Here is a 26,149-nt window from a genome sequence, read left to right on the forward strand (position 1 = left end):
AGATGACAGAGAGCCTTTATCCATTGTTGTGGACCTTGTGGTGGTGCTAAGTGCTAACTTGATATCGTGGCAGAAGAATATTGTAGCTGACGAACAAGTGGCAGAACTCTATGCATCAGCAGTCGACACCGAAGATTTCAATTCCCGGGCAAGCAGCTTCTGAAAAACCGCAAGCTCTTCGCTCTCTCGATTCTCGAATAACCGTTTCTCTCTCTCTAAGCCCACTTTCGAGTTTCTTCTCTTCCGCTCCTCTTTCGTGTTTAGTCTTCTGCTGTGGAGGATCTTGTTCTAGCTTTTGAGGCTTTTCTGCGTTTGTTTCTTCTTTTTACTTTCTTCTCTTCTGCTTTGTGTTTGTTGGGTTATGCTGAATAGTTTATCTACTGGAATATTAACTGAACGCAATGTGGTCCGGTGGTCTTCCTCAAAATCTAGCTGACAATAACAGCCACGTCGTTTCCATAGTGATTTTCGTTGCATTGCTGTGTCTGTGCATTCTCATCGGCCACTTGCTCGAGGAAAATCGATGGGTCACCGAGTCCATCACTGCAATTTTAATGGTGAACTCTCTGTTCCCATTTGGCCTTTTTCATATTTTGGTTTTTCATTGTTAATGCTGTCCATCATGTCTACACTTGATAGAGATTGTATCCTATGGTATACGTTCAGATTTAACTCTCAAAATCAAAGTAACTGAGGATCCAACTTATGCTGCTAGCAGTGTTTCTGGAGTTGGGAGAATGGGCATAGTTGGAGAAATAAAAAGATAGTACCCAGAAATAGTTTCTAACTTTCTATAAATGCTGGCTACCTCAGCTTTAATTTTCACATGAATTGATGCTATACCTAGAACCCCAGGAAAGATAAAAGTTTTTCATTTATATATTAGTTAATAATTAGCAGATGCTTTTAATATGGGATCTCTCTCGTCACCTAAATTCATAAACCATGAAAAAGGAAATATTAATACTAGGAAACAATGGGTAGGTTCCTTACTGTTGTATCATGAATGGGTCTTACTTGAAAGTGGAAGTGTTCTCTACTAGTGTAGTTTATTTGTCACTTCTTCCATCAACCCTTATATGTTTGGATTATTTGAGCAGAAATATTTTAGTTACTGACTAAGCTGTCTGATTGCAATTCTCAAAACCTGAAAAGAAACCTTTTTATTTTTGGCTGAAATTCTGCTTTCAGAGCTTTAGCACAGATTTTTTTGGTTTCAGAAATGGAAGATCCAGTGTTTATGTATATCTTATCCTTTTTAATTCAGGGATGCCTCTCTGGAACTATAATCTTGCTTTGGAGCAAAGGCAGAAATTCTCACATCCTAAGATTTAACCAAGAGTTTTTCTTTATATATCTTCTTCCACCCATAATCTTCAATGCTGGGTAAGCAGTAACCACAACCACTGAGAAATTGCATATTTTACATTAGGATAGCCAAAGTTTCTCCTGTTGCGAATCATTTTCTCACTTGAAGTAATTTATCCACAGATTTCAGGTTAAGAAGAAGCAGTTCTTCCGTAACTTTATAACTATCATGCTATTTGGAGTGGTTGGTGTTTTTATTTCTTCAGCCATCATTGCAGCGGGTAATTTTGAGGTTATCACTTAGGTCTTTGTGAATTCCTTGAGAAATAGGAAGTTCATTTAATATAGTAACTTCATACTTTATCTGAGTAAGTTCATTCCTCTCTTGTTCCTCTCAATCCAGGCAGCCGGTGGCTGTTTCCCAAATTTGGCTTCTCTGGCCTGGATGCACAGGAATATCTTGGTGTGGCTCTAGTAACTTCATACTTTATCTCAGTATGTTATTTGGCATTCTGTTACAATCACTCTGCATTTTTCTGACCCGCAACTTCGGTTGCAATTGAATTTGTTGTTATCTGGATTCAGCAATTGGAACAATATTTTCAGCAACCGATACTGTTTGTACACTACAGGTTTGGTGGACCATTAACTTACTAGTCGTTTCAAGTTCTTTTCGAATCTGAGCATATAATCATGTATGACAGTCAAATGAATTGTAGGTCTTGAATCAAGATGAGACCCCTCTACTCTATAGCCTAGTTTTTGGGGAAGGAGTGGTGAATGATGCAACATCAGTTGTTCTCTTCAATGCAGTCCGGAAACTAAATGTGTCTAAACCTGATGTTTGGGCAGCAGTTCATGTATTCGGAGACTTCCTCTACCTTTTTATAGCAAGTACTGTCCTTGGAGTTGCTGTAAGTTCAGATTCTATCTTTTCCTCTCTTCTTTCTCTCCACCCATCTATACCATTCCCACCCTGATGCATATGTGCGATAACTTCAACTATCTAAACTTGAGCTATTCTTTTTGGTGTGACTGTAAACCGAAATGGGACCCTAATGTGAATAGATGCACTTCCTCCACGGTATGTTTATGTGCATATTCAATTCTATATGGTTTTTTTAGTAAGGCTGGAGTTAGTTAATTTTGGAGTCAATAAAACTGAAAAGAACAACCCAGTGCACAAGACTCCTACTGGAGTGTCTGGGAGGCACAAATGTGTGCAGGCTTGCACCCTGCTCTGCTTTCCAAGTTCTGTACCCGAAAACAATAGCTGTAGTAGTGCATCTAAACCATTGCACCAAACCTCACCCACTTTTTGATTTAATATATAGTATAGATAATATGAACAGGGAAGCAAGAAGAATGGGTAGTGGTGACTGGTGAGTTCCCTTGCCTTATGGGAAAAAGGTCTTGGTCTGTATGTGTGGCATATTCCAGCACTAGTTCCCCTGCCTTATGGGAAAAATGTCTTGGTCTGTATGTGTGGCCAGCACCCCCATGAGTCTTGTTTCTCTCCTCTCGAAGGAAAGCTCTGCCCTCATGTTTTGAGGAGAGATATAGACATAGGAGTGGCTTAAGCCGGCACTCTCAGACTCAACTTCTTCCTATATCTTTTATATTAGATTTAGCCCTTTCCCTTGCTTGCAAAAAGAAGAAAAGGAAAATTATATCTTAATGGTCAGTGTATATGGAACAATAATAGATAGTATATGTAATATGATGTCTATGAATGGAAAATATCTCCTATGTCATCCCCAAGGAAACACATTTGAGGACAAGTCATTAATGGGGGTACTTCTGTGATGATATGAGCTGATCTGATAATTGGGTTGCTTGAAAGTGAAATTTTATGATGAATCTCAGCCATTTGACCTATCATGAATTGGATGCTCATTGTAATTTCAGTTGCAACAAGAGATGGCTTATCTTTCTGTTCTGAATTGGGATCCTGTAGACTGGCCATTTGTCAAATCACTAGTAATATGCTTCATCATATTCCCTTCATTTCCTGAATTCTTGCTTATGCTTAATAATGTTCCCATCATTTCCTGAACTCCAAGTTGTGTAGAAATCCGAGCAATTAATAACAAACTGCGTAAGTGTAGCTGCACAAATTAACCTTGTCCTCATGCTCCAGTTGACACTAAGATTGTGCCTAAACACTTAAACATATTATGTGTAATGGGATGAATGTACACAAAGTATGACTTCCAATTGAGTTGCCATTTTGTAAATAAATGTGCCTAAGAATGCAGCGTAGGGATTGACCTGACTACACAATGTACGTCAAAGGACATTATCCTTGCATGTAGAATATATTTTGGTGAATGCAAGAATATAAAACAGATATGGTATTCATTAGGTTTTATGCTAATTGGTAGTGCACAGTTTCTTTTCCTTTACTAATCCAAATCATTCAGTATGATATTTATTTTCTATTGCTTAAAATGACTAAAAAGTTTAACCAACCCAGGAGAATAGCATAATGCATGATGTGATCTGCCTAAATTTCAAAGAGTTAGGGCCTCCTTGAAAACTGGGAATATATCAACTATAATATTGAAGAGGAACACTATAATTGGCGTTTGGTCTGATCTGATGTATCTTATATAGAGAAAATGACTGCGTAGCCCTTGAGGGCATACTAGTGTTGTGGCGACCTTGTGATCTAGTGGTTTCTACAGTAAAGTATTGTGGTATAAGTAAGAGGGGTAAAATTGGAAGTTTGCTTTGTTGCTCCACCAATGCAACTTCCTCTTATGATTGCGTTTATGTCTCATTCAGAAAAGGGAGCCAGATAATGCAATGAGCAGATCATGTATGAATTACATAATATGAAGCTTCTATGTCATAGAAACTGCTGATTTTCATTGCATGGCTTAAAATGTCTGTTTTGAGATTATCTGATTTTTGTTTTTGTTTTACTCAGAATTATGAATATTAGGTACTTGATTTGGGGAAGTAGGAAAGATGCCTCAGTCGATAATCTAATCAGTTGATAATCTAAGTTACAGAAGTTTGGAGGGGACTGATTTTCATAGTGGAAGAATCTCCTTTTCTTTTGTATTTCTCCTTTGTTGCTGACTTTTTTATTTTTTATTTTGTTGTAGACTGGCCTATTGACTGCATATGCTCTCAAATCTTTATATTTTGGTAGGTAAGTGATTTATTTGAAGGGCTTCCTGGAAATCTCTTTTTTAATATTTTTCTTACAAAATTTGGTGGTTGCATCGTGTATAAAATGCCTCCTATATTGATATTGAATATTTGTTCCAGGCATTCAACTGACCGTGAAATCGCTCTAATGGCTTTAATGGCATATCTGTCCTATATGCTTGCTGAGGTAATGCTTGCAGTCTGCTTGCACTTCTATTTCATTCTTTTTTCCCCAGTCCGCAGCATGTTTGATGACTTTGTATCCATATTTTGGGTAAAGCACATTATGCTTCTCCTCTACATCCTAGGGCCACCAGGTTGAACCCCTGATTTCCAGGCAGAGGATAACTGTGAGCATCAGGACTCCATTGGATTGGGAAGCTGATTGCAGTATTCTGCATATTACCATCTAATTGGACCCCCCTCCTTCACTTTCTCCCTCCTCTTCAATACACAGTTGCATATCCTGCTTATCTGTTGTTAACCTTGTGCGAGTGTATGTGAAACCTTTAGAATGGGTGAGATTTGTATTTCTCGAGGTTTTCATCATCAAATGCATCCTTTGCATCATGTCAGTTTGCATGAAAATTTGAAAGGTTCTGCTTGGCCACCTAATAGGGAAGAAGCATAATGGTGATCAACTCAAAGTCTGAAGACATATAGGTCATCAAGTCAAAGTCATTAACTAGGTTTTCTTTGTCCAGCTGCTACAGCTTAGTGGGATTCTTACGGTCTTCTTCTGTGGGATTGTGATGTCACATTATGCATGGTATAATGTAACTGAAAATTCAAGAACCACAACCAGGCAAGTATAAACAGATCTTGTGGTATCAAGGAATTACTCTAGATATGCTTTGTGAATTATGACATGTCTAAGCTGTTTGTACTATTTGGTGAGTCTCTTGGGTTCTAGATTGTGACACCGTTTTCATTGGTCTTTATTTCTGTAGCTGGATTTTTATTTTATGCATTATCTCACACATCAAAGTACCGCTTCATTTGCAGGCACATATTTGCAACAATGTCATTCATTGCGGAGACTTTCATCTTCCTTTATGTGGGAATGGATTCTCTTGACATTGAGAAATGGAGAATGAGCAAGACTAGGTACAAACTTGAGTTTGAACCATTGAAGTCCTTGATAAATGCTTAAATCATCTGTCCGAACCATCTTATGGTTTGTGTCTGACCTCACTATATTTGCTTTATATTTATGAATCTTGTCTAGGTTAGTCAGTCTGTACCATGATATACAGAGGAGAATTTTAGTTCATCTTTGGAGAGTCTTGATTTATACACTGACGGTGTTGGAATATATTAATTAAAATCTAGTTCATCTTTGGAGAGTCTCTTGATTTAATACATTTGACGGTGTTGGATATATTAACTAAAATCTTCGTCATGAAGACTAGTTCCCACAGATTTTTGTAAATGTAAAATATTATCCAATATCTAAAGGTGTTTTCTTCATTTTTTTCTTTCTTTCTTTTTCTTTCAGTTTGAAGACATCAGTGGGAATATGTAGTACCATAATCTTTCTGACGTTGCTTGGACGTGCTGCATTTGTGTTTCCTCTGTCTGCGTTATCTAATTACATGAATAGTAGTGCTGAGAGAACACCTATTACATTCAAACACCAGGTGGCTATTACCAACTTTATGTGAGAACCATTATGAACAAATGTATTGCCAAAGTGAAATACAAGTTGATGGTTACAGTCATTTAAATATGTGATCTGTTCTGTATAGATCATAATTTGGTGGGCTGGGCTTCTGCGAGGAGCTGTCTCTATTGCTCTGGCTTTCAGTCAGGTGAGTGCTGTTTGAACACAAAAGCTTACATGGGATGCCATGTTTGATTGAAAAAACGATCTACTAAATATCTGATTGTGGTGTTTTTCATCTTGGGCTTCTTAAGTTCACATTCTCAGGTATTACTTGGAATCCAGTTCATGCTACAATGGTTATCAGCACAGTCATTGTTGTACTCTTCACTACACTGGTACGGTCACCTTCCTTATTCAATGATTTTACTGGAATTTGATTATGGGTCAACAGCACTTTAATACTTTGACCCTGTTTGTTGCATGGGAGAAGGTGTATGTTTTCATTGGAAGTAAAATATGTTCTATGGGGAAACCACTTTTGGTATTTGGTTGCAAGGGAAAAGCATATATTCCTAGAGGAAGTGAGTTATACTTGGCTGTAAAGTAAGAATATTTCCCTTGCAACCAAATGGAGCCTAGGAGTCTACTGTGGCAGATTTGGCAACCTGATTCATGGATGTAGCTGTGATGCATGTTGGGTCTTTATTTCTAGTTTCAGTTTCTTACTAGAGTGAAAGTTCTACTGCAGGTTTTTGGCTTTCTGACAAAGCCTCTTATAAGCGTACTACTTCCTCATAGTGCAATTGAAAACCATCACCATCATGATCCAATTTCCCACGAAGACGACCTAAAGGTTCCTTTGCATGGGTCCGGAGAATCTGTTGCAACCAACTTCTTGCATGCAGAGAGTAGCTTATCTATGTTAATAGAAAGGCCTGTATACACTATACACTTCTATTGGCGAAAGTTCGACAATGCCTACATGAGACCCATATTTGGTGGAGCACACTGATGATAAAAAGCAGGTATTTTTGACTAGTTTGTGAAATCCATTTATACTTTTTAGAAACACAGAGGTAAGTGTAGTTAGTGATGCAAGGTTTTTGAGGAGAAATCTGGAAGATGTCCTTAGGTGGTGTATTAAGTACATGATACTTTAAACCCTTTATGAGAGGCAACTCCTTTAACGTCATCAAATGTGTTCAGACAGTGGAAGGGAATGGTGGCTTGCACTTTTGAGTCAACATATCAGAGTTTTTTGGTGTGAAGAACAAGATGGTTCTACTTTTGTTTGTAATCTAAGAAGTGGGAAGTGAAGGTTGTCCGGTTTTTGGCTGGGTAATGGATTTTAGTAACAGAGGTTCATTTGTTCAAGCATGAGACCTTCAAAGCAGCAAAATGAGGTTGCTTTAGTTCCTATTAATCAATTCCTCTGGCCAATGATTGACGATGTTATTTTATGGACTGCAGGAACTTCCAATGCTGCTACTGTAAAATGGGGGAGGTGGGTTTTGTCTCGTGCACAAGGGCATGTTCTTGCTGTATCAGGAGGGTGTAAATCAAGAAGCTGCTTCTCTATTGGTTGTGATTTTGGAAGGCTTGTCCGTGGCCATCTGCCATGGAGTTTTTTTTAACTCTTACAGAGCTCTATCTATTCGCATCAACTGCTTGCCACTTACTAAGCGACTTCCAGTGCTGATAGTAACCTGGCCATATGACCATATAACCCAGTTTTTGAAGATTGTAAATAGAGGAGTCAATATAACTACTTATGTATATACTATGCTACACTGTTAACTGTTTTAGATATATAAATATAGGGGTAATTTTTATCTGGACCCCCTAAGGTTAGGTCAAAGTCACTTTTAGTCCAGTTTAAGTTTTCTTTTGCATATGGCTCCCCTGTAGTTTCAAGAAATGATTAAATAAGGACAAGTTTAACAGAAACTGTTAGTTTAATATTTTTTGTGACGAAAATACCCTCCCTCTCTTTTATTTCAAATTTTTTTTAAGTTTCATTCTTTTATTAATAGTTAAACCGTCCCACGAGAAAAGGAGGATTCCGGGAGGGTTTACGGGTCTTGATCTCATCTCATGGTTGGCTGAGAACTGAGAAGAGCAAGAAGGAGATACGAAGGAGAAAGAACAAATTAAATTCCAACAGAAGGGATCCGGCGCCAAACCACAATTTTGCTTTCAAACTTCTCCTTCAGATTCTAGGAATCCTTATTGTTGCCGTCTTCTCTGCTTTTATTTATTTCTTAATCTCTCATTCACTGGTAAACATTACAAAACTCGAAGAAATCTCTCTATCTCTCTCCATTTCTCGCTCTATATTCTCTGAAATTTTCAAATTCAAAATCTGTCGAAACCGCTATTCTATTCTTTGTGCACTTGTTCTCTTTGCTTAAGCGCACATTAGGGTTAGGGTTAGGTTTCCGTTTATTTCATGATTATCCTTTTCTTCTTTTTAATTGTGCTGCGAATACTATTACCTACAGACTCTGATGATTCTGCATTTTTTCGTTTTTCTTTTTAGCTTGGTGCTGAAATCCAGCAGTAGGGTTTCATGGCAGAGTCTAGAGTTCCAGGCACTCCTGAGAGCAGCGGATGCAGTGCTGGGGTTCTCAATCGACTAGTTCTGCAGTTAAAGAACAGGATAGTTCCTTCCCATAGCCAACATCAGTTGTATCATGAAAAAGGTCATGCCCTCAAATGGGAAGATCTCCAAGGAGGCCAAGGATTGCGTGCAAGAATGTGTCTCTGAGTTCATCAGCTTCATCATCAGGTGGGATCAATTGGTCTCACCCTTAATGAAACTCCTCTGTTCCTTATTTCTTCTTATTTTGTTTCTTGAACTGTTACCGACAATACGGACAACTCTTGTAAATGAAGATCCAAAGAGCACTTTGCTCAACAAAAAATAAAAGAATCGGCAGGATTTAATATTTTGGTTTCTAATTTGATTGTGCAAAGTAAGGATGAGATTACTTTTCAGTTTTTATGAACGATTATGCCGTGGATCAAACTTATTAAAAAGAAACAAAAAAAAAAACTAAAACAAATAAATTGAAAAAAAGAGAGGGTATTTTCGTCATAAAAAATATTAAACTAACAGTTTTTGTTAAACTTGTCCTTATTTAATCATTTCTTAAAACCACAGGGGAGCCATATGCAAAAGAAAACTTAAATTGGACTAAAAGTGATCTGGACCAAACCTCAGGGGGTCCAGATGAAAATTACCCATAAATATAGATACTTTCTGTTTGGCTGAAAAAAGACAAAATGAAGTTCTTTATGTGATAAATGGATTAGGCTGCATCAGTCTCAATTATCAAGGCAACTGGTTTGTATCAAGGTTTTTAGGAATGAGAGTCAGATCGGTGGGCAGTGAACGAGATCCACACGGAAAACCCTAGAAACTTTCTGCATTGGGAATTGAGGATCCACTGAACCAGATCGGTTGAGATATTATGCAAATCTTGCTTTGCAAGTACCTCTTACCCACTAACTTTTTTCTGGTTGTTTGGCTGTGCAAACTCATTGCCTTGTTAAGGGGGTTCTTGTTAAACATGTAAATGGATGTATGTCTCTCCGAAATGCATTCCTATTCGTTTAAGGGGGCATTCGAATTTGGGATTTTTTTAATTATCAGAAAGTATCTGTATTTATCTGATAAGTAACCTAATTTCTTTTGTTTAAAAAATATATATTTAAATTTTTAAATGATATTTTAGCAAGTGATATTTTCCCAGTCACTAAAGTTTGAACCGATTAATTATATAACTGATAAATTGAATTCACCTTAGTTCAATCTAGGATCCAATGGCTAATAAGGGGGGAAGGAAATACCTTTTTCTTTCATGCTAGCATTGTGGCGAGACGAGAAGAAGACATAATCGTATTTTCCAGTTAAAATGGGGAATGGTGGTCGGATGAAGAGAAGTTATATGAAATGTTTGAATCATACTACACTGAGCTTTTTACAGGGCTTATGATAGAGTGGAGTGGAGATATGTCTCATCAAATCTTTCTCAATTGGGTTTCATGCATGTTAAAATTTGTGGAAATGATTTTGAATATCTTATCATCAGTGAGATACTCTTTTATTGTAAATGGGATTCATGGTCACTCCTGAGAGAGGCATCTGGCTAGGGGATCTCTCTCCCCTGCTATCTTTGTCCTATGTGAACAGGGCCTATCCCACTTAATTGGTAGGAAGGAGCAACAAGGGGATATTCGAGGCATTAAAATAAGAGAGAGAAATGAACCATTAACTCATCTAATGTTCGCCGATGATTGTGTGCTATTTTCGGAGGCGATGCTTACTAGTGTTTTCTCATTGAAGGAGTGCATTCAAGAGTATTGTAGAGCTTCGAGACAAGCTGCCAACCTCACCCAATCACAACAATGTTTTAGCCAAAATACATTAGCAAGGGAGAAGAGGTGGTTCTCTAAGATTTTTGAAGTTTCGTATGGAAATGGACCTAACAAATATTTAGGGCTTTCAACGGATTTTGGTGTGTCCAAAGTTAGCTATTTCATTTACTCAATGATAGGTTGGAATGAAGAATTCAAGGATGGACAAAAAAACCGTTGAACCATGCAAGCAGGGAAGTTTTCTTAAAGGCAGTAGCTCCCAGCTTCATTATATGCATCTTCCCATTTTAAAATTCCAAAATTTGTGCACAACAAAATGAAACCCAAGGCGACAAGGTTTTATTGGGGTGGATCCAAAGAGAAGACTTCAATCCATTGGATTTCATGGAAGTGATTTTGCAAAGTTAAGGAGAAAGGAGGAATAGGGTTAGATGACTCTTTTTTGCATAATCGAGCAATGTTGTTGAGGTTGCTTGGATGTTGTTCTCTCAACCCAATGCGGATTGGGTTATATTTCTTAAGAAGATTTATTTTCCAAATACATTTTCTTTGGAAGCCAAAGCAGGGGAAAACCCTTAATGGGCATGAATGAGTATTATAGAAGGGATCGAGGAAAGTATTTAAAATGGGTTATTATAGAAAATTGGGCACGTAGACAAAATTAATGTATGGGAGGACCCTTGGGTGCCGAAGCTTAAGAATTATAGAATCCAATCTGAGAAACCATTGGATTGCAATTTTAATATGGTGCCGGATATGATAGATGGGGAAACTAGAAAATGGAAAGAAGACGAGATCAGATTTTGGTTCCCTCCATGGGAAGCTAATGCCATCTTATGCATTCAACTCGCTTTGTTTCTATCAGAGGACAGCTTGGTTTGGGGGATGATAAATTAGACCAATTTTTGGTCAAAGGAGCTTATAAACTACTGAAGCAACAACAAGAGAGGGAAATGCAACAAAATCCTTCATCCTCAAAAGTGCATAGCTATGAGGAAAAGCAAGTTGATCAATGGAAGGAGATCTGGAAGTGTAACACCCTACCCAAAGTCAAGAATCTTTTATGGAGAGCATGAAACGAAGGACTTGCAACTGGAATTACTTTGAATTCAAGGGGAGTTATATGCGGCGAAGAAGAATCAATAGCTCATGTGTTGTTACATTGCCATATTGCTCAACAAGCATGGTTTGGTTGCCCACGGTCTTGGAGGATACCTAAGGAGAATTGCAACAAACTAAAAGAATGGTTGGTTCGGTGGATTGAATTCAACAAAATGGGAAAAAAGAAGGAGAAAAAAACAAGAGTAATTGTTCATCGCATGGTTTCTCTGGAGGGCAAGAAATGAGAGGGTAAAGAGTATCAAGAGCTGGTCACCAGCAAACATTTTAAAACAAGCATTACAAGCGATGGAGGAGTTTATGGAGACCCAAGTAAAAATGAAAGTGGTTTCAGCAAGGCAAATTATTAGAGAGGATGCAAAAATGGGGATATGGCAGCCACCAATGCATCCCTTTATGTGGACGCTTCCTAGGTAGAAAAGAACAAAAAGGGTGGTGTTGGTATTGTTCTTAGAGGTTGAAGGTTGTCAAGGTGAACTGTTGAGAGCTTATTCACATCCAAGGTCTTTTTCATCTGCGCTTGAAGGAGAAGCATTGGCGCTACAGTTTGGATTATTGGAAGCAATTGCAGTTGATTACACCTCTATATATATAGAATTTGATTGCCAGTAGCTAATCAATTTTGTGAAGGTTGAACTATAGCCTGCATTGTCTAGGATATATATTTTTTTCTGTTGGGAAATTTTGAAAATTGTATTCCTTGTTATGTTCCTATGATTGTTGATCTAGTAGCTAATGTCCCAGCCCGGAAGGCCCTTTTGATTTCAAGCTCAAAAGAATGGCCGCTTTCCTCTCAGCGGTTGGTAGACTTATGCTCACCTTCCAATCATGCTCGCTTTGAATGAAATGTTGGTTACCAAAAAAAAGTTCACATTAAATTCTATCAATTTTGTTTAAAAAAAATAAAATATGTTTAAATTTTAAATCATATTTTATCAAGTGACATTTTGACACTCACTGAAGTCTAAACCAGTGAATTATAATTAATAGATTGAATTTAACCTAAATCCCATCAATTATACATAGTTAATTGGCCAAATTATGGAATTGGATTAAACATTAATTTTTTTTCTAAAAGCCTAATAACTGGATTCAGAAACCAGAATAAGGAAATTAGAATTAAAAAAATGACAATTGACAATTAGTAAGAAGATAGTTCATTGGATATCCAATAAAGTTTCACATTCAAATTTGAATACCTTTCGTGAATTTCCATTGGATATCGAATTGGATCAGATAACAATTTTTCTTACTGGATCAGGTATGGATAATAGTTTATTCAAGCCGAATACGATAAGTTTATAGGTCTAGTTTTTGCTTTCTTCACTGTGGCATACATGGAGGTTTGTCTTTTCCAAAGTACTCACACCCATTGTAACTTTATTCTTAATGCGGATCCTCTTCACCCAACTACCTTTCCTTCTATCCCCCCACTTTTACACATCAATTTGCCCGTGGCATGTGTGGGAGGATGGGTGGATTGCCCAACTAGGTGGAGAGGATCTAAACTCCTTTATTCTACTCATTTTGTATCATCATCAAATCTCAACAAAGGCTTGTGTCAGACTCATTGTGAGTGTGGGAGAATGGGTGGATTGGTGGAGAGGATCTAGACTCCGTTATTCTCTTCATTCCACACCAGCACCAAACCCCAACAAATTAATGCATATTGGTGGTGAAATGGCGTTGATCCTAAGACAGTTTCATCTCATCTTGGCCGATCTTAACCTTGACTTAGGGTTAAAATGTTTTGACCTAGCTAGGTCTTACTTTGTTGGCTTCAATATAGTCTATGCCTCCTTTGGTTGAATTCGATCAGGCATAGGCAGAGCTACATTGGGGCCAAGGGTCAATGGCTGGCCCCCCTAAACCTCAATTTTTTGAAATTTCTTTTTTCTTTTCCAAATGTTTGAAATGTTTTTCTATAGTCTTCTTTCATTGTGTGAAATATCAACAATTGGCTCCCTTCAATTTTTTGAAAATTTTCCATTCCTTCCCAAAATTTTGAAACTCTCCTTGTGATGCTCTTTTTGTGTGTAAGGTATTAGTATTTGGGCTCCTAAGTGGAGAAAATCTTGAGCGATAAAGATAATGGGTAGAAAATTTGTTGAGAACGATTTGTGTGAAATATCAATACTTGGCCCCTCCTGATGTTAAAATTGGCTCCGCCCCTACTATTAGGTTGCAGCTCAGTTAAGTTGGTTTTGATTAAGAGCATCAAACTAGAACGTTTCAAGTTATTTGAGACCTTGAAATAAAAGCTGACATTTAAATGTTTACAAACTCATGCATTTCAAATGTCCTTCAAAATTTATATAGATATGTGTCTAAAATATTTGTTTTTAGAAGAAAATTACATACACTGGTCATATTGAAAATAAACTTAAACAATTTATTGTTCATACATAATTTCAAAACGTCATCGACTACATAAAAAAAAAAATACAAATTTCATATCCTCAAAAAATTTTGCATTAATTATCTATCCCACACAATTATAGGTATATGCTATTTAGAAAGTCTAAAGACTAAAGCCTTGAGAGATTAAAGGTTAGAAGTGAGAATCATCACGAATCATGAATTAGGTTAGGATTAAAATCAGAGTTGGGTTGGGTCAAGGCCTCAACCCTAACCCAACTCATACCTGGGTGTATTTATCAGTCTATACCTACCTTTCAGGTTTGAAAAAGACTTGCCAAATCCCATTCAGGCTCAGGGAGGGCTTGGATCATCTGGGTCAAATTTGCATCCCTAATGCGTATAGAATGTGAGATGGGAGAAGGTAGTGACCGAGATCGAAGTGTTCAATAGTGCATTTTATGGCTGGTTCTGTTGCATATGTTGCTGGTTGATCCTAAAGATAAATGAGTTGTGTGTGAGTTGTGTGTGCTGTGTAGTTTATTTATGGTATGCCTTTCTAGCACTCTTTAGAGGCTAGATTCCCCCTCTGATGTGAACATGATCTTAAGTATCCTACATATGATACAATACTAATCGATACATATCCATATTGAATACAACCGGTATGATACATAACGATACATCTCTCTCTCATACACATTTATTTTTAGTGACATGTTTTAGATTGTATGAGAAAATATTGATAAGTACGATATAATGCTCGATATGAGATGATACGTCTTTTAAAACTACTTAATTGATATGTTATTCGATACCGATACTTTAAATCTTAGATAACGCTGATAGACCAAGTGATCAGGTAGTTATTAATTACTAATTCACGGGATGCTTAAATGATTGATTGAGTTCAGAATAACTTAATTTTTACAATAAAGTATCTCTTCACAATGTTTGTATAAGGGAAAACAAGTTAATTAAAAGCTAAGCTTGTTGGCCTTCTCCTTATAGAGTGGTAGACTTCGGCTCTCACAAGTCAAGCATATCCGGAACACTGTTAGGATTTTCAACTCTTCATTATCAATTTTCGTCCTATTAGTCAAATAAGAAAAGAGTATCTTCTGATAAGCAGTTCCTCTTTATAGATCCCTAGCTTGTTGATATTGCATAGAGAAGCCACTTTATGTCTTTTCTCATGTTCTTCCTTCCTTTTAATGAAAACAAATGTTCTTTTCTTCCTTCTTTAGCAGACCTATATATCTAACTGGTTTTCTCTTCATCTGATTGTTATCTAAACCCATTAATTTCCTACACTCAACCATTCCAAAAATGTTCTCAGTTTGCTCCATGAAGAAGACACTAGCTGCGAACCCATTCATCTCTAGAACAACAGAAGCGTGTCATCATCTTCACCAAAATATAAACCCCAGAAGGAGAAATGCTTTACATTTATTTTCAACTTTATCAACTCAAGAGCTGGGGCAGAAGAGCTTCTTTCCCAAGAGCACTATAGATTTCTCAACCGTGAAATGTAGCCCTGATATCATAGCATCTGGAGAAGATGATCACAAAGCTCTAGAAACTGTCCACAAGCTTTACAATGCCATCAAGAATAGGAATCTTCGTGAACTGTCTGATGTTATTGCAGATGAATGCAGATGTGTTTCTAATTTTGTCTCCCTCTTCCAGTTGTTCCATGGAAAACAGGTATTTCTTGATTGTAAGTATAAGGATAAAACTCAAGCACCTAAAACATTTATTCCTTGCCCAAAACTGTCAGTCATAACTTGAAAGTGATCTTAGATTTTGCTTCTACTGTGAATTCTAGCAAGTCTTGGAGTTCTTCTCATTTCTGCTGAGATCCCTGGGGAAGAACGTAGAAATCGTCGTGAAACCCACAGTGCATGATGGTCTAACAGTCGGTGTCCATTGGAGACTAGGTGTGGCTTCTCTTTCCCCAGTCTTCTATCATTCTTCCAATATCGAAGCTCTTATTTCGGTTTTGTAGTACAGCTCTTCATAGATCTTCTCTCTTGGTTGTTTCTTCATGGTTTCTTTGTAGAATGGAAGTCCAGACATTGGCTTTTAGGGAAGGGTGTCAGCTTCCACACCATGCATGTCTACCAAGGGAAGGCGACGATAACGTAAGAATTCGAAAGGCAGATCATTAGCAATTACGCATGTTTGGTTGGTAAGGAATAGCAGCTAGAAAACAAAAGAATGATGGGGTAAGGGATGTTAATTGCTACGCGATATATTAGTGTTTGTGGTACCTAGTGTTAGATGAACTCCATTAAATCTTAGCCACACATAAGAGCATGTTCATGTTATACCAACTCAAGTGAAGTAAACTGGTTTCAATCCAAATTAAACCATTCTTTTGTGTGGTTGAGTTAATGGAGCCTGGGCACCATAGACACCACCATGTCAAACTCACCAGCCTAGCAAGATTCATAAATATTTCCTGGGAAATCATGAAATCCATGTAGGTGGGGATCAATTGGAGCAAATAGGGGCATCAACAGAGGCATCACTGCATCATCTCCCCATGTAGGTACCCTGATTACAATTACTTTTTTAGAGGGGTTTTCATGTAAACCGTCACAAGTTAAGATTTGAAAATGTCATTAATGATGCCTTTTCTTGTAGTGTTGGTCTCTCCCTACATCTCAACTCCTCCACGCATCTGGTGTGGATGCTACATTCCCAAGATGGGGCCCACCTCATGGATGGTGAGAGATGTAAGGGAAGAAATCTCATGTGCAAAGCAAACCAAAGCTGGGATGGGGGAATCAGATGTGTAGAAGATAACAGTACTCTAATGTCTCCTCGATTCACCACACAGGAAAGTTCCTCTAAAAATAGAGGAAAGGATCAGGGTAATGTTATCATCTATCATCGAAAGTAGAGAATGAACTCATGGTGGGTGGAGTGGTTATTTCTCATCCTCATGTATTTGAGAACATTTGTTAAGACTTCAACATAAAATTTTACAAGCAGTTTATGAGTTTTTGTATCTATCTCCTTTTTTCAGAATTTTTTTTTTTTTTCTTTTCTTTTCTTTGCTTACCAGCAAAACATGTTTGGAGCACATTATAATTTCTTATAACAAATGTGTGAATGAATTCAACAGGAGTATTGAGATGTTCATGGAACCACTCCTTAATATCGAACCCATCCGATTGGTAAGGCTCTCTTCTCTTCTCTTGATCTCTTCGGAATCCATGAGCAGAGTTCTCACAAATAATTAATCATGAAATATTAATTGTAAATTGTTTTGCAGAAAGTACTGGGATTTGTAATGTCTCTCTTCGATAGAATTGGGTCCAACACAATGATAAAGGGCAAAGGAAAGAAACTGATATACATTGCTCTTGGGGCTCTGGTCATTTTAGCCTTATTAGTCCTTTTCAAAGGTCCTTAGTTTTGAGGCCTATAGCAGACAAACAAGATTCCAAAATGAAGATTATGCCTGGCTATGTTCTTGGCTCCACATCCAATATACCCAGCCTCTTCCTCTAAGTTTGTGGTTAGGAGAATGTTGTTCCATTGGCTGAGATTTCATTGTTGACAACCAAAGTGCAGTGTGTGTTTCAGGAGTGCATGGCTTGTACTGAAGTGAAGGTCCTATAGAAGGCTTTGGGCATTCTTTATATTTTTAGAAGGTGATTAATACTATTAAAATAATTTGGTGTGCTTATGAGAAGATTTAAGTGTTTTTTGTGAAGCTAAAATTCCATATAATGGTGGATTTCACAGGTCACTGCACAAAAATCATCTTGGATGAATTTTCGATTAGTCATGCAATTGTTTTATTGGTTCACATTCAGCTGCAAAAACATATATCATGAAGTCTTCTTTTCAACGCATTTTTTGGATTATGATTCCGACATCAAACGAGGAAGTTATGATGTTCCTCACGAGAGTGTGTGATATAGAAGGAAATCTTGACAGTGTTGACATCTGATGAAATTTGCTCTCTATGATGTTATCTATATTCATGGGTTCAAAAATTATTTTGGATAATTTTCATCTGGACCCCAGAGCTTTGGCCCAGGTCAATTTTAGTCCAGTTTAAATTTTCTTTTGCATGTGACTCCCCTGTGGTTTTAAGAAATTATTAAATAAGGACACACTTAACAAAAATAGTTAGTTCAATAAATTTTGTGGCAATAATACCCTTGTGTCCTTTGAACCTCTTTTTATTATTTTAGTTTTAATTTATTAAAATAAATATTATCAAATAATAAATAAATAAATAAAAAGCTTTACCAAACTAATTCCTCACAGTTAAAAAATAAGGAACAGTTGCTTTGCAACTTCACGACCAAGGAGGAAGACAAATGGTCTGCTTTAAAACTTTTGTTCCCCTTTCATTTTTGTAATAGTGGGGAATCATGGCAAATTGATTTCACACCGCCATTTCTGGAAGCCGATCTTAAAAGCGACCTGAGTTTCCCTTATGATGATTTTGCGATCTGGGTACCTCAAGTTCCTCAAGCTCCACTTGCTCTAAACTACAACAACTACGTTGTGCAAAATGCTAACACAAGATATCGAATCAGGCCAACAGTCTCAGTGTCAAACCTAACAAGAGAATGAATGATGATGGTTAAACAGTTCCTCAAACCTGCCCTCCGTCCTCCAAGAGGTTGAGGTCTTACCATTCATTTTGTTAATCCTCAAATTTGACTAAAACTCTCTTGTGTGTTTCTATCCTATCCCATCTGTTTGGTCTGACGGTTCTTGTTTTGTTCACCCAAATGGAGATCCCAATAGTTGTAGGATTCTTACTTGTTAGGATGGCAAAGCGTTCATGGAAAGAAAATCAAGAGTGGGAACTGGGAAGGCAAATGACACGATGTCGTTAATGACCTATTGACCATGAATCAATGAAGAAACCCAAGTCACTTAGTGATAAAAGAGTCAATTCCAGATGTCTTTAGTTTTTACAGCAAATCTACTCCATAATGAAATGTATGACGTATCATGGTTAGAATTTCGGAGAATTGATCTCTGGACTTGGAACCGAGTTTTTTGATTTCTTGGCTCAAGAAATGGAAATTATGGAATCTTTGTTCGGATTCTAGCTTTACACTAAAGTGTAAATGTGCACTTGATCTTGGTCATTCTGAAACCATTTTTACAAATTTTCCGATGCCAAAGATCAAAGAATTTGAATATCGATCGACCAAAAATCTGATAAACTCCTCTTATTATTAGACCTTAAAAGGAAAATCAGTGATTACATCATCCACACTAAATGAGAACCATGAGGGTTTTCGCTTCATTTTATAACAAAAATTGTATTCTAAGTATGCAAGAAGAAAACTTGTATTGAAGAGACACATGGTGGATTTAAAGCAGACCATTTGTGTTCTTCCGATTGTGAATTTGCAGAGCAACTGTTCTTTGTTTTCAAACTCCATTGTCTTTGCTAAGGAATTAGTTTGGTAAAGCTTTTAATTTATTTACTTATTATTTATTTATTTTAATAGTATCTATTTTAGTAAGGACACAAGGGTATTTTGTCACAAAATTTATTAAACTAACTATTTTTGTTAAGTATGTCCTTATTTAATCATTTTTTAAAACCACCAAGGAGTCAGATGCAAAAAAATAAACTTAAATTGGACTAAAAGTGATTTGGACCACACCTCAAAGGGTCTAGATGAAAATTACCCTTATTTTTATTGTATGTGTGTGTTTGTTTTACAAATTTTGAAAAGAAACCGCCCAAATTATGTATGTATAATCAGTTTGTTTCTTAGTGATTTTTTATTTTTTGTTTTTTAAACAAAACCTGCACTTAAAAGCACAATTTTGAGCTCACTTTGAAAAACAAAAAAATTGGTGATTTGTATGGAAAAAAAATGCTTCTCTTGAAAATACGAAGGGGCAGTGATTTTTTATATCAAAATTTAACCTTTCTTCTTTAAAACCCTGAAAAATTCAATATTTTTGAAATTTTTTTTTGCATGATTGTCTATTTTTAGATTTCCTTTAATAAAATAATTCAATGTTTTAATTAAGGATACTGACTCTAGTTTTACAAAATTAATCAAAATAGTGACTTTTCTTCGCTTTTGAATATTTTTACCCCTAAAACTAACCATATATACAAATTAGACAACCATGAAAGTAATTAATGAGAAAAAAGGAAAAGTTAGAATGTCACTGTTCTGCACCATGGCTCCAAATTGGGGATTTCAACTCTTATTTAAGGTGGTGCGAGAAAGATGGCTACAGGCATAAAACAAAATTCCACCGAAACTTGCGAAATTTCGGTGGAAATTTCCCATTTTGGAAAAGCGAAATGAAACTCATGAGGACCGAAAAAAAGTCCTCAGTTTCGATCGAAACTGTCGAAATTTTGTCAGACTTGTCGAAACCTCGAAACCTGTCGAAACTTTGTTCAACCCAGTTGGACCAATTGGTTCATGAGAAAAAAAAATTCTCAAATTTTGTGGGAAACTTGAAAAATTTCGTGGAAACCTAAGAAATTTCGTAGAAACTTGAGAAATTTCGTAGAAACCTGGGAAATTTCGAGGAAACTTGAGACTTTTTCTTGTAAATTTTGTAGATTTCTCAAATTTTCAATTTTTTTGTTTGTTTCATGTTTCCCCAAATACCCACAACAAATACTCCCTCCATCAGGACTTCCCTATCCAAAGTGCGTATTCCTTCAGGTTGGTTATATTAAGCATATTGATGATTAAACTCATAAAGTTACAGTTGTCGATGAACTTGACAACCATAGGCATAAAATGTCATGGGATGTCCATGTTCGTTGGTTGGAGGAGAGGATGTTACAAGCATAGTACTACTCAGCTCACAGGATGAATCCACTCTTGGCACTTCTCTTAACACTAAGTTATAGTTTCATTTTATTATCAACTATTTTGAAGTTATAAATTATATATTGAATGTTATGTGCTTAAGTAGTTAAGTTTATAATGTACTTTTTGGACAACTCTACATTGATGTTATGTACATTGAATGACATATCTACATTGATTTTTTTAGCAAAATACAACAAATGTATTATTTATACTCTAATTAGCTTAATTACAGAATCACACCCCAAAATACTCTCTAAAACCTGTCGAAACTTGTACGGAAAAGTCATCGGTTTCCTCGAAATTTTCCAAGTTTCCACCTAATTTTCCCATTTTCACCCGGTCAAAACTTGAGTTTCCCTCGAATTTTTTACCATGGCTACAAGTGTAATAGGCAAGGGGTGGAAGTCTCATTTCAGATCCTTAATCAATGGTTGTGATCTCACAGATGTATCAAGCTATGGACCAGTTTTACTTGGTCAAACCGGCGTACAGGGAATGCAAATGTCCAGATCAGATAAACCAGACCGGGCTCTAGCGAATTACAATTGGAGGCTTGGAAGCTGAAGTATCCTAGTGCAGCTACATTTGTTAGGAGTCCTATTTGGTCAGATCATTCACCAATTATTTGGATACTCAAATTGAGAAATTTATTGGCCAGAATCCGTTCAGATTTGAAGCAATCTGGTTATCTCATCCTACACGTAAGGAGGTAGTTACAGGAGCTTGGTCAACCGTTTTTGCCGGATCTCCTTCAAGAATTATTTCTGGTAAATTAAAGAAATGCCAAAAAGGATTATAACTTATAAGGTGCGGAATCGAAGCACCTTTAGAAACCTTCACACGAAGATTGGCCAACAATTGAATCCATAGGCCAATTGGGAATTCGACCCTACACTGAAAAGAAAGCTGGTAAAATTGTTAGATAAAGACAAGATTTTAGTATAGCGGTTAGAATTCAATTATATAACCATAAAGATTTAGGTTTAAATTTTATCATTGTAGGGTTAGTCGGTTGACGATTTCTTAGTGGAGATATTATGGGTTTGATTCTGTTTGATGGTATATTATGTAATACTTTTATTCCCAATATAGAAAAACTAATCTATTTTAAAAAAAAATAATAAATAAAAGAAGAAATTTTCAGTGAGTAGAAGTCTTGTGTCCCCGGTGCCTCATGCTTTCAAAATTTCCTCTCCCAAGTCACAACCCACTTAACACAGGCCCACCTATGCATGAAGGCAGGGCAGAGGATCTAGACGCTCAAAACAAAAGAAATGAACAAATCATAGTATTTATGAACGGCTCATATATCATTCAGAACAAGGTGATACCGACTCATTGATGCTTTACCACCACAAACTGAGAGACTTACAAGTAAAAAATTTAAAAAGAATGGACGAGTGACTTACGTCACTTCAAAACCCATTATAAAAGGTCAATTTGACCGTAACAGACTTAAATTCAAATTTATATTCTAATTCTAAATTCAAATCAAACTGTATTTGAATTTAAAAAAAGTATTTCAGGTTGAGTGAACTACGTAAGGTATATAAAATCCTGGTGCAAGCCTTTTCTGTATTTTCGGAAGTGCAGTTAAAACTTAAAAGCTCTAATATCTTGTTTGCTTTCTGTGGTGAAGGAAAAACCTACCTTTGGTCCCAGTCATGGCTGAACATGAGAAGAACATGAGATAGAGAAAGCAATGGCAGCTGCAACAAAGACGCTTACCTACCTCCCTGAGGATCTCATTGTGGACCACATACTTTCAAGGCTTCCATTGGAATCTCTTCTAAAATTCAAATTTGCATCGAAACGCTGGTATGGTGTTATTTCCGATCCGGATTTTGTGAAAGCCCACCTCAACAGATCCTTCGCTACTAATACCAATCTCAACCTCATGGTCGTACATAATCATCCGTTCAGACTCTACTCTCTTGAATTGGATGCATTTGAACAACGAGCAGCAATGGTTAAAATGAATCAACCGCTTGGATTTTCAGACTACGAAGCCGAAGTAGTTGGTTCATGCAACGGTTTACTCTGTATAGTTGACTCGGAAGATGAAATACTTATCTGGAATCCTTCTATCAGAAAGCACAAGAAACTGCCGTTTACAATTTCACCTAGAGACTTCCCCGTTGACTTCCGTTGCGAGATTATTTATGGATTCGGTTACGATCCCAACTCTGATGATTACAAGGTGGTAAAGATTGCTAAGCGTAAGGATCATGCCTCGCTGGTGAAGGTCTACTCGCTTAGTACCAATGCATGGGTTAGAGTTGACGCCATTCCGTACGAATTCCGCCACATCTCTGGACATGGGGAGTACGCAAATTCTGCTCTGCACTGGTATGATTTCAACGGTGACAAGTCTATAACTTGTTTTAATCTTAAAAACAACAAGTTTCGGGAGTTGTTACTGCCTGCTCGTGAGGAAGATGAGTCGCATTTCCGTGTTTGCTACCTTGAAGAACGTCTCTGCTTGTTGCGTGGGACCGACCTTAGTTCACATATTGAGTGTTGGATGATGGAGGAGTATGGCGTGAGAGAATCTTGGACGAAACTTTTCTCCATTGAAAAGAAATTCTATAATTTTGATATTAGGGCTTTATGTTTTTTGAAGAATGGTGAACTTTTGTATTCCCATTTTTTCTATCATGAGAATCTTTTACTAGGTTTGTTCAAGTATGATCCTCGCACAGGAACGATTACGAGATTTCGGTACCTTCATGATGAAGGAAACGCAACTAAGATGATGATCCATCGTGGAAGTCTTGTTCCACCCAACCCAACCAACCCAACGCCAAAAATAGATGAGGAAATGAAGAAACAGATATGAAGACATGAGACATGAAGTAGATGAGGGAAAGGTCAAGGAGCGAATTTACACTTCAAAGATTCAAGGTAATATTGCTTTGTTACAATTATTTATCTTCAAGAACTCCCATTTATGGATAAGTTTTCCATTCTTGTGTTTCTGAAATTGCATTAAAAATTTTTATGAAAACGATTTTACCAATCTAGAAGATTGGTGATTATCTACGATCAAAGGTTAATCTCTTCAGTAAAAGAAGTTGGTCTTTACTAATGGACGAATCTTTTGATGGTGATTCACAAAGATTTTTGTTTGTTGGCTCAAAGGATCTCTACCATTCTTGTAATCACAGTCATTGAATCTGAAGAAAAACACCATATGTCATGGTCTTAGGGCTGCAAAGTGTTTCTCCATCAATGGATGCCTCGGAGAAATAATTAGAACCAGAGGAGCTTGACCTCTTTGGGCTAAATCTATGTCCCCTCACATTGCATTTACCCTTTCTCATCCGCTCTCCTTCATAATTTCTAGTCTCTACAATACATTCTCACGTTCTTTTTGCTAGAGATCTATCTATCTTACCCGGATCTTCTTCCATAATGGTACGGAACAATAGTATTATTAGAGTAGATACACGGAACAATAGTATTATTAGAGTAAATACACGAATCAATTCAAATACAAGAAGAGGATTGAACTAAAAATATTTTCTAGAGGTATTTTGCTAGAGGTCTATCGACAATTTTCTGTGGAGCAGAAAAATAGAAGTTCTCTAATGTATTTCCTTTTTTTTTTAGTAAATTATTTAAACTTTAAACCTTGGAAAATACACAACTTAAATTGTTTATAAGTAAAGGATAAAAAATAAAAGAGGGGGGGGGGGGAAGAGGTAGAAAAGATAGAGCGAGAACTTTGCAGCTTGAGATGCAAGTTAGTCACTACATTATTGTCACCTCTTAATGTATGTACAAAAGTAACATTTTTGAATTTCCATTTGAGATCCCAAACTTCTTTTGTTATTTTTATCTTTTTTTTTTTCCCCTCCCCCATAACTTATTTTTCTATTCTTGATTTCTTTAGTAAAAGATGTCAAATGATACAGTAACGGTAATGCAGCATGGTATTAGCCTCATACAAAAAATCAACACCCAAAACTAAAATCAAACGGTGCCATGATGATGGTGCGGTGCAGTAATGGTATAAAACGGTACAAGATGTTATGAAAATGTTATAAACTATTATTACTACTGCATTACTACATCCAAAACTGTTATTGTATTTTATACGAAAGGATTTGGGATGGTACAATTTTTTACAGGTGGTTTTGCTATATGGTGTGACTACCAAATTGAAACCTTTATAATCCATTAGAAGTGGAAGGAGAAACGAGGTGGATCTTTTTGGCTAGAAAGGAACTTTTACATTAGTGTATCAACCATTAGTGACACTTTCAAGTACCAAAGAGTAAACAAAGATGTCAGCCATTAGAGGATCATATAGGTTAGCAAAGACACAAAAAAGAAAAAAACATGAGAAGTGTACAGAAACTGAGCAAAGAGAAAGAAAAAAAAAAAAAAAAAAACCCTTTATTTTACCACTCCTTGTTCGGAAAAAATGTTCTTTGGAGAAAGGAGTGAAGACCAAGACCTTCTTCTTCTTCAGAAAGTCTTCTTCTCAAATCAGAGTACAAAACGAAATCAGGAAGATTAGGGTAGAAGGCAAATCACGTACTTCTTCTTCTTCAGAGCGTCTTTCTTTTTGAAATTAGCTTACAAAACGAAATCAGAAATCCAACACCCATCTTGGTTTTGGTGTTTTTCAAACGATTTTGAAAACTCATATTTTGAAATCGTATATGAGTTGTGAAAAATGTTAATATTTTGAAAACGTATATGGGTTGGTTCATAGACGGTCCAGTGCTCTGATTTAGTTCGTAGACAGCAACCCGAGAGGTTTGCTCACTTAACCACTCCAATTGCGATTAATGGCCAGGATCTGACGGCTCACTTGACCGTTTGCTCACTTAAATGCGTAGGACTGAAGCAAAATCGCAAATTTGTTTGCCAGTGAAGTCATCACTAATCATTGCGGAGGATATGAAGAAAACTGAGATGGAGAAAGCAATGGAAACGGCAACGATGCAAGAATTTCTTGACCTCCCTTAGGATCTCATTGTAAACATACTTTCAAATCTTCTGATAAAGTTTCTCTTAAGATTCAAATGTGTATCTAGACACTGGTATGGTATTATTTCCGATCCGATTTTTGTGAAATCCCACCTTAACAGATCCTTTGCTACTAATACCAATCTCAACCTCATGCTCATATATAATCACCCGTTCAAACTCTACTCTCTTGAAGTGGATGCATTGGAACAACCAGCAGTAGTGAAGATGGATCATCCCCTTGGATTTCTAGCTTATGAAGCCGAAGTAGTTGGTTCATGCAATCATGCAACGGTTTAATCTGTATAGCTTTCTTGGAAGATGACATATTCCTCTGCAATTCTTCTATCAGAAGGCACCAAGAAGCTGCCAGACTTTCCCTCTTACAATCCTCGCG

At 36.8% G+C, this 26,149-nt stretch overlaps 3 protein-coding genes across 3 annotated transcripts; all 3 read left to right on the forward strand.

The window, feature by feature from the left end:
• The first annotated feature begins 41 nt into the window (after window positions 1-41).
• LOC149002899 (sodium/hydrogen exchanger 4-like) lies at window positions 42-7,887 on the forward strand. Its single transcript, XM_089137371.1, has 15 exons — window positions 42-557; window positions 1,268-1,386; window positions 1,492-1,589; window positions 1,712-1,771; window positions 1,894-1,940; window positions 2,028-2,222; window positions 4,422-4,468; window positions 4,588-4,654; window positions 5,172-5,272; window positions 5,473-5,574; window positions 5,966-6,107; window positions 6,216-6,278; window positions 6,385-6,468; window positions 6,822-7,098; window positions 7,544-7,887. The coding sequence occupies exons 1-14, from the start codon at window positions 402-404 to the stop codon at window positions 7,083-7,085; spliced, it is 1,545 nt and encodes a 514-aa protein (XP_088993497.1). The 5' UTR covers window positions 42-401; the 3' UTR covers window positions 7,086-7,098; window positions 7,544-7,887.
• Window positions 7,888-15,260: 7,373 nt separating this feature from the next.
• LOC149002900 (uncharacterized) lies at window positions 15,261-17,552 on the forward strand. Its single transcript, XM_089138880.1, has 5 exons — window positions 15,261-15,637; window positions 15,759-15,870; window positions 15,993-16,074; window positions 17,064-17,115; window positions 17,214-17,552. Exons 1-5 carry the CDS (start codon window positions 15,278-15,280, stop codon window positions 17,352-17,354), a joined length of 747 nt encoding a protein of 248 aa, XP_088995006.1. The 5' UTR covers window positions 15,261-15,277; the 3' UTR covers window positions 17,355-17,552.
• A 4,922-nt stretch (window positions 17,553-22,474) lies between these two features.
• LOC149002901 (F-box protein CPR1-like) lies at window positions 22,475-23,611 on the forward strand. Its single transcript, XM_089138780.1, has one exon. The coding sequence runs from the start codon at window positions 22,475-22,477 to the stop codon at window positions 23,609-23,611; it is 1,137 nt and encodes a 378-aa protein (XP_088994906.1).
• The last annotated feature ends 2,538 nt before the right edge of the window (window positions 23,612-26,149 follow it).

Source organism: Hakea prostrata, chromosome 10 (genome assembly GCF_041222555.1).
Source record: "Hakea prostrata isolate BN-2017 chromosome 10, UWA_Hpros_2, whole genome shotgun sequence".
Lineage (NCBI taxonomy): Eukaryota > Viridiplantae > Streptophyta > Magnoliopsida > Proteales > Proteaceae > Hakea > Hakea prostrata.

Bases quoted from the DNA above. Each gene is read 5' to 3' on its own strand.
- LOC149002901 (XM_089138780.1), top strand. From the start codon at position 22,475: ATGGCAGCTGCAACAAAGACGCTTACCTACCTCCCTGAGGATCTCATT.
- LOC149002899 (XM_089137371.1), top strand. From the start codon at position 402: ATGTGGTCCGGTGGTCTTCCTCAAAATCTAGCTGACAATAACAGCCAC. The intron at 1,772-1,893 runs GTGTGGCTCTAG...ATCTGGATTCAG, and splicing joins GGATGCACAGGAATATCTTG to CAATTGGAACAATATTTTCA. The intron at 2,223-4,421 runs GTAAGTTCAGAT...ATTTTGTTGTAG, and splicing joins GTACTGTCCTTGGAGTTGCT to ACTGGCCTATTGACTGCATA.
- LOC149002900 (XM_089138880.1), top strand. From the start codon at position 15,278: ATGAAGAAGACACTAGCTGCGAACCCATTCATCTCTAGAACAACAGAA. The intron at 15,638-15,758 runs GTATTTCTTGAT...TGTGAATTCTAG, and splicing joins AGTTGTTCCATGGAAAACAG to CAAGTCTTGGAGTTCTTCTC. The intron at 17,116-17,213 runs GTAAGGCTCTCT...ATTGTTTTGCAG, and splicing joins ATATCGAACCCATCCGATTG to AAAGTACTGGGATTTGTAAT.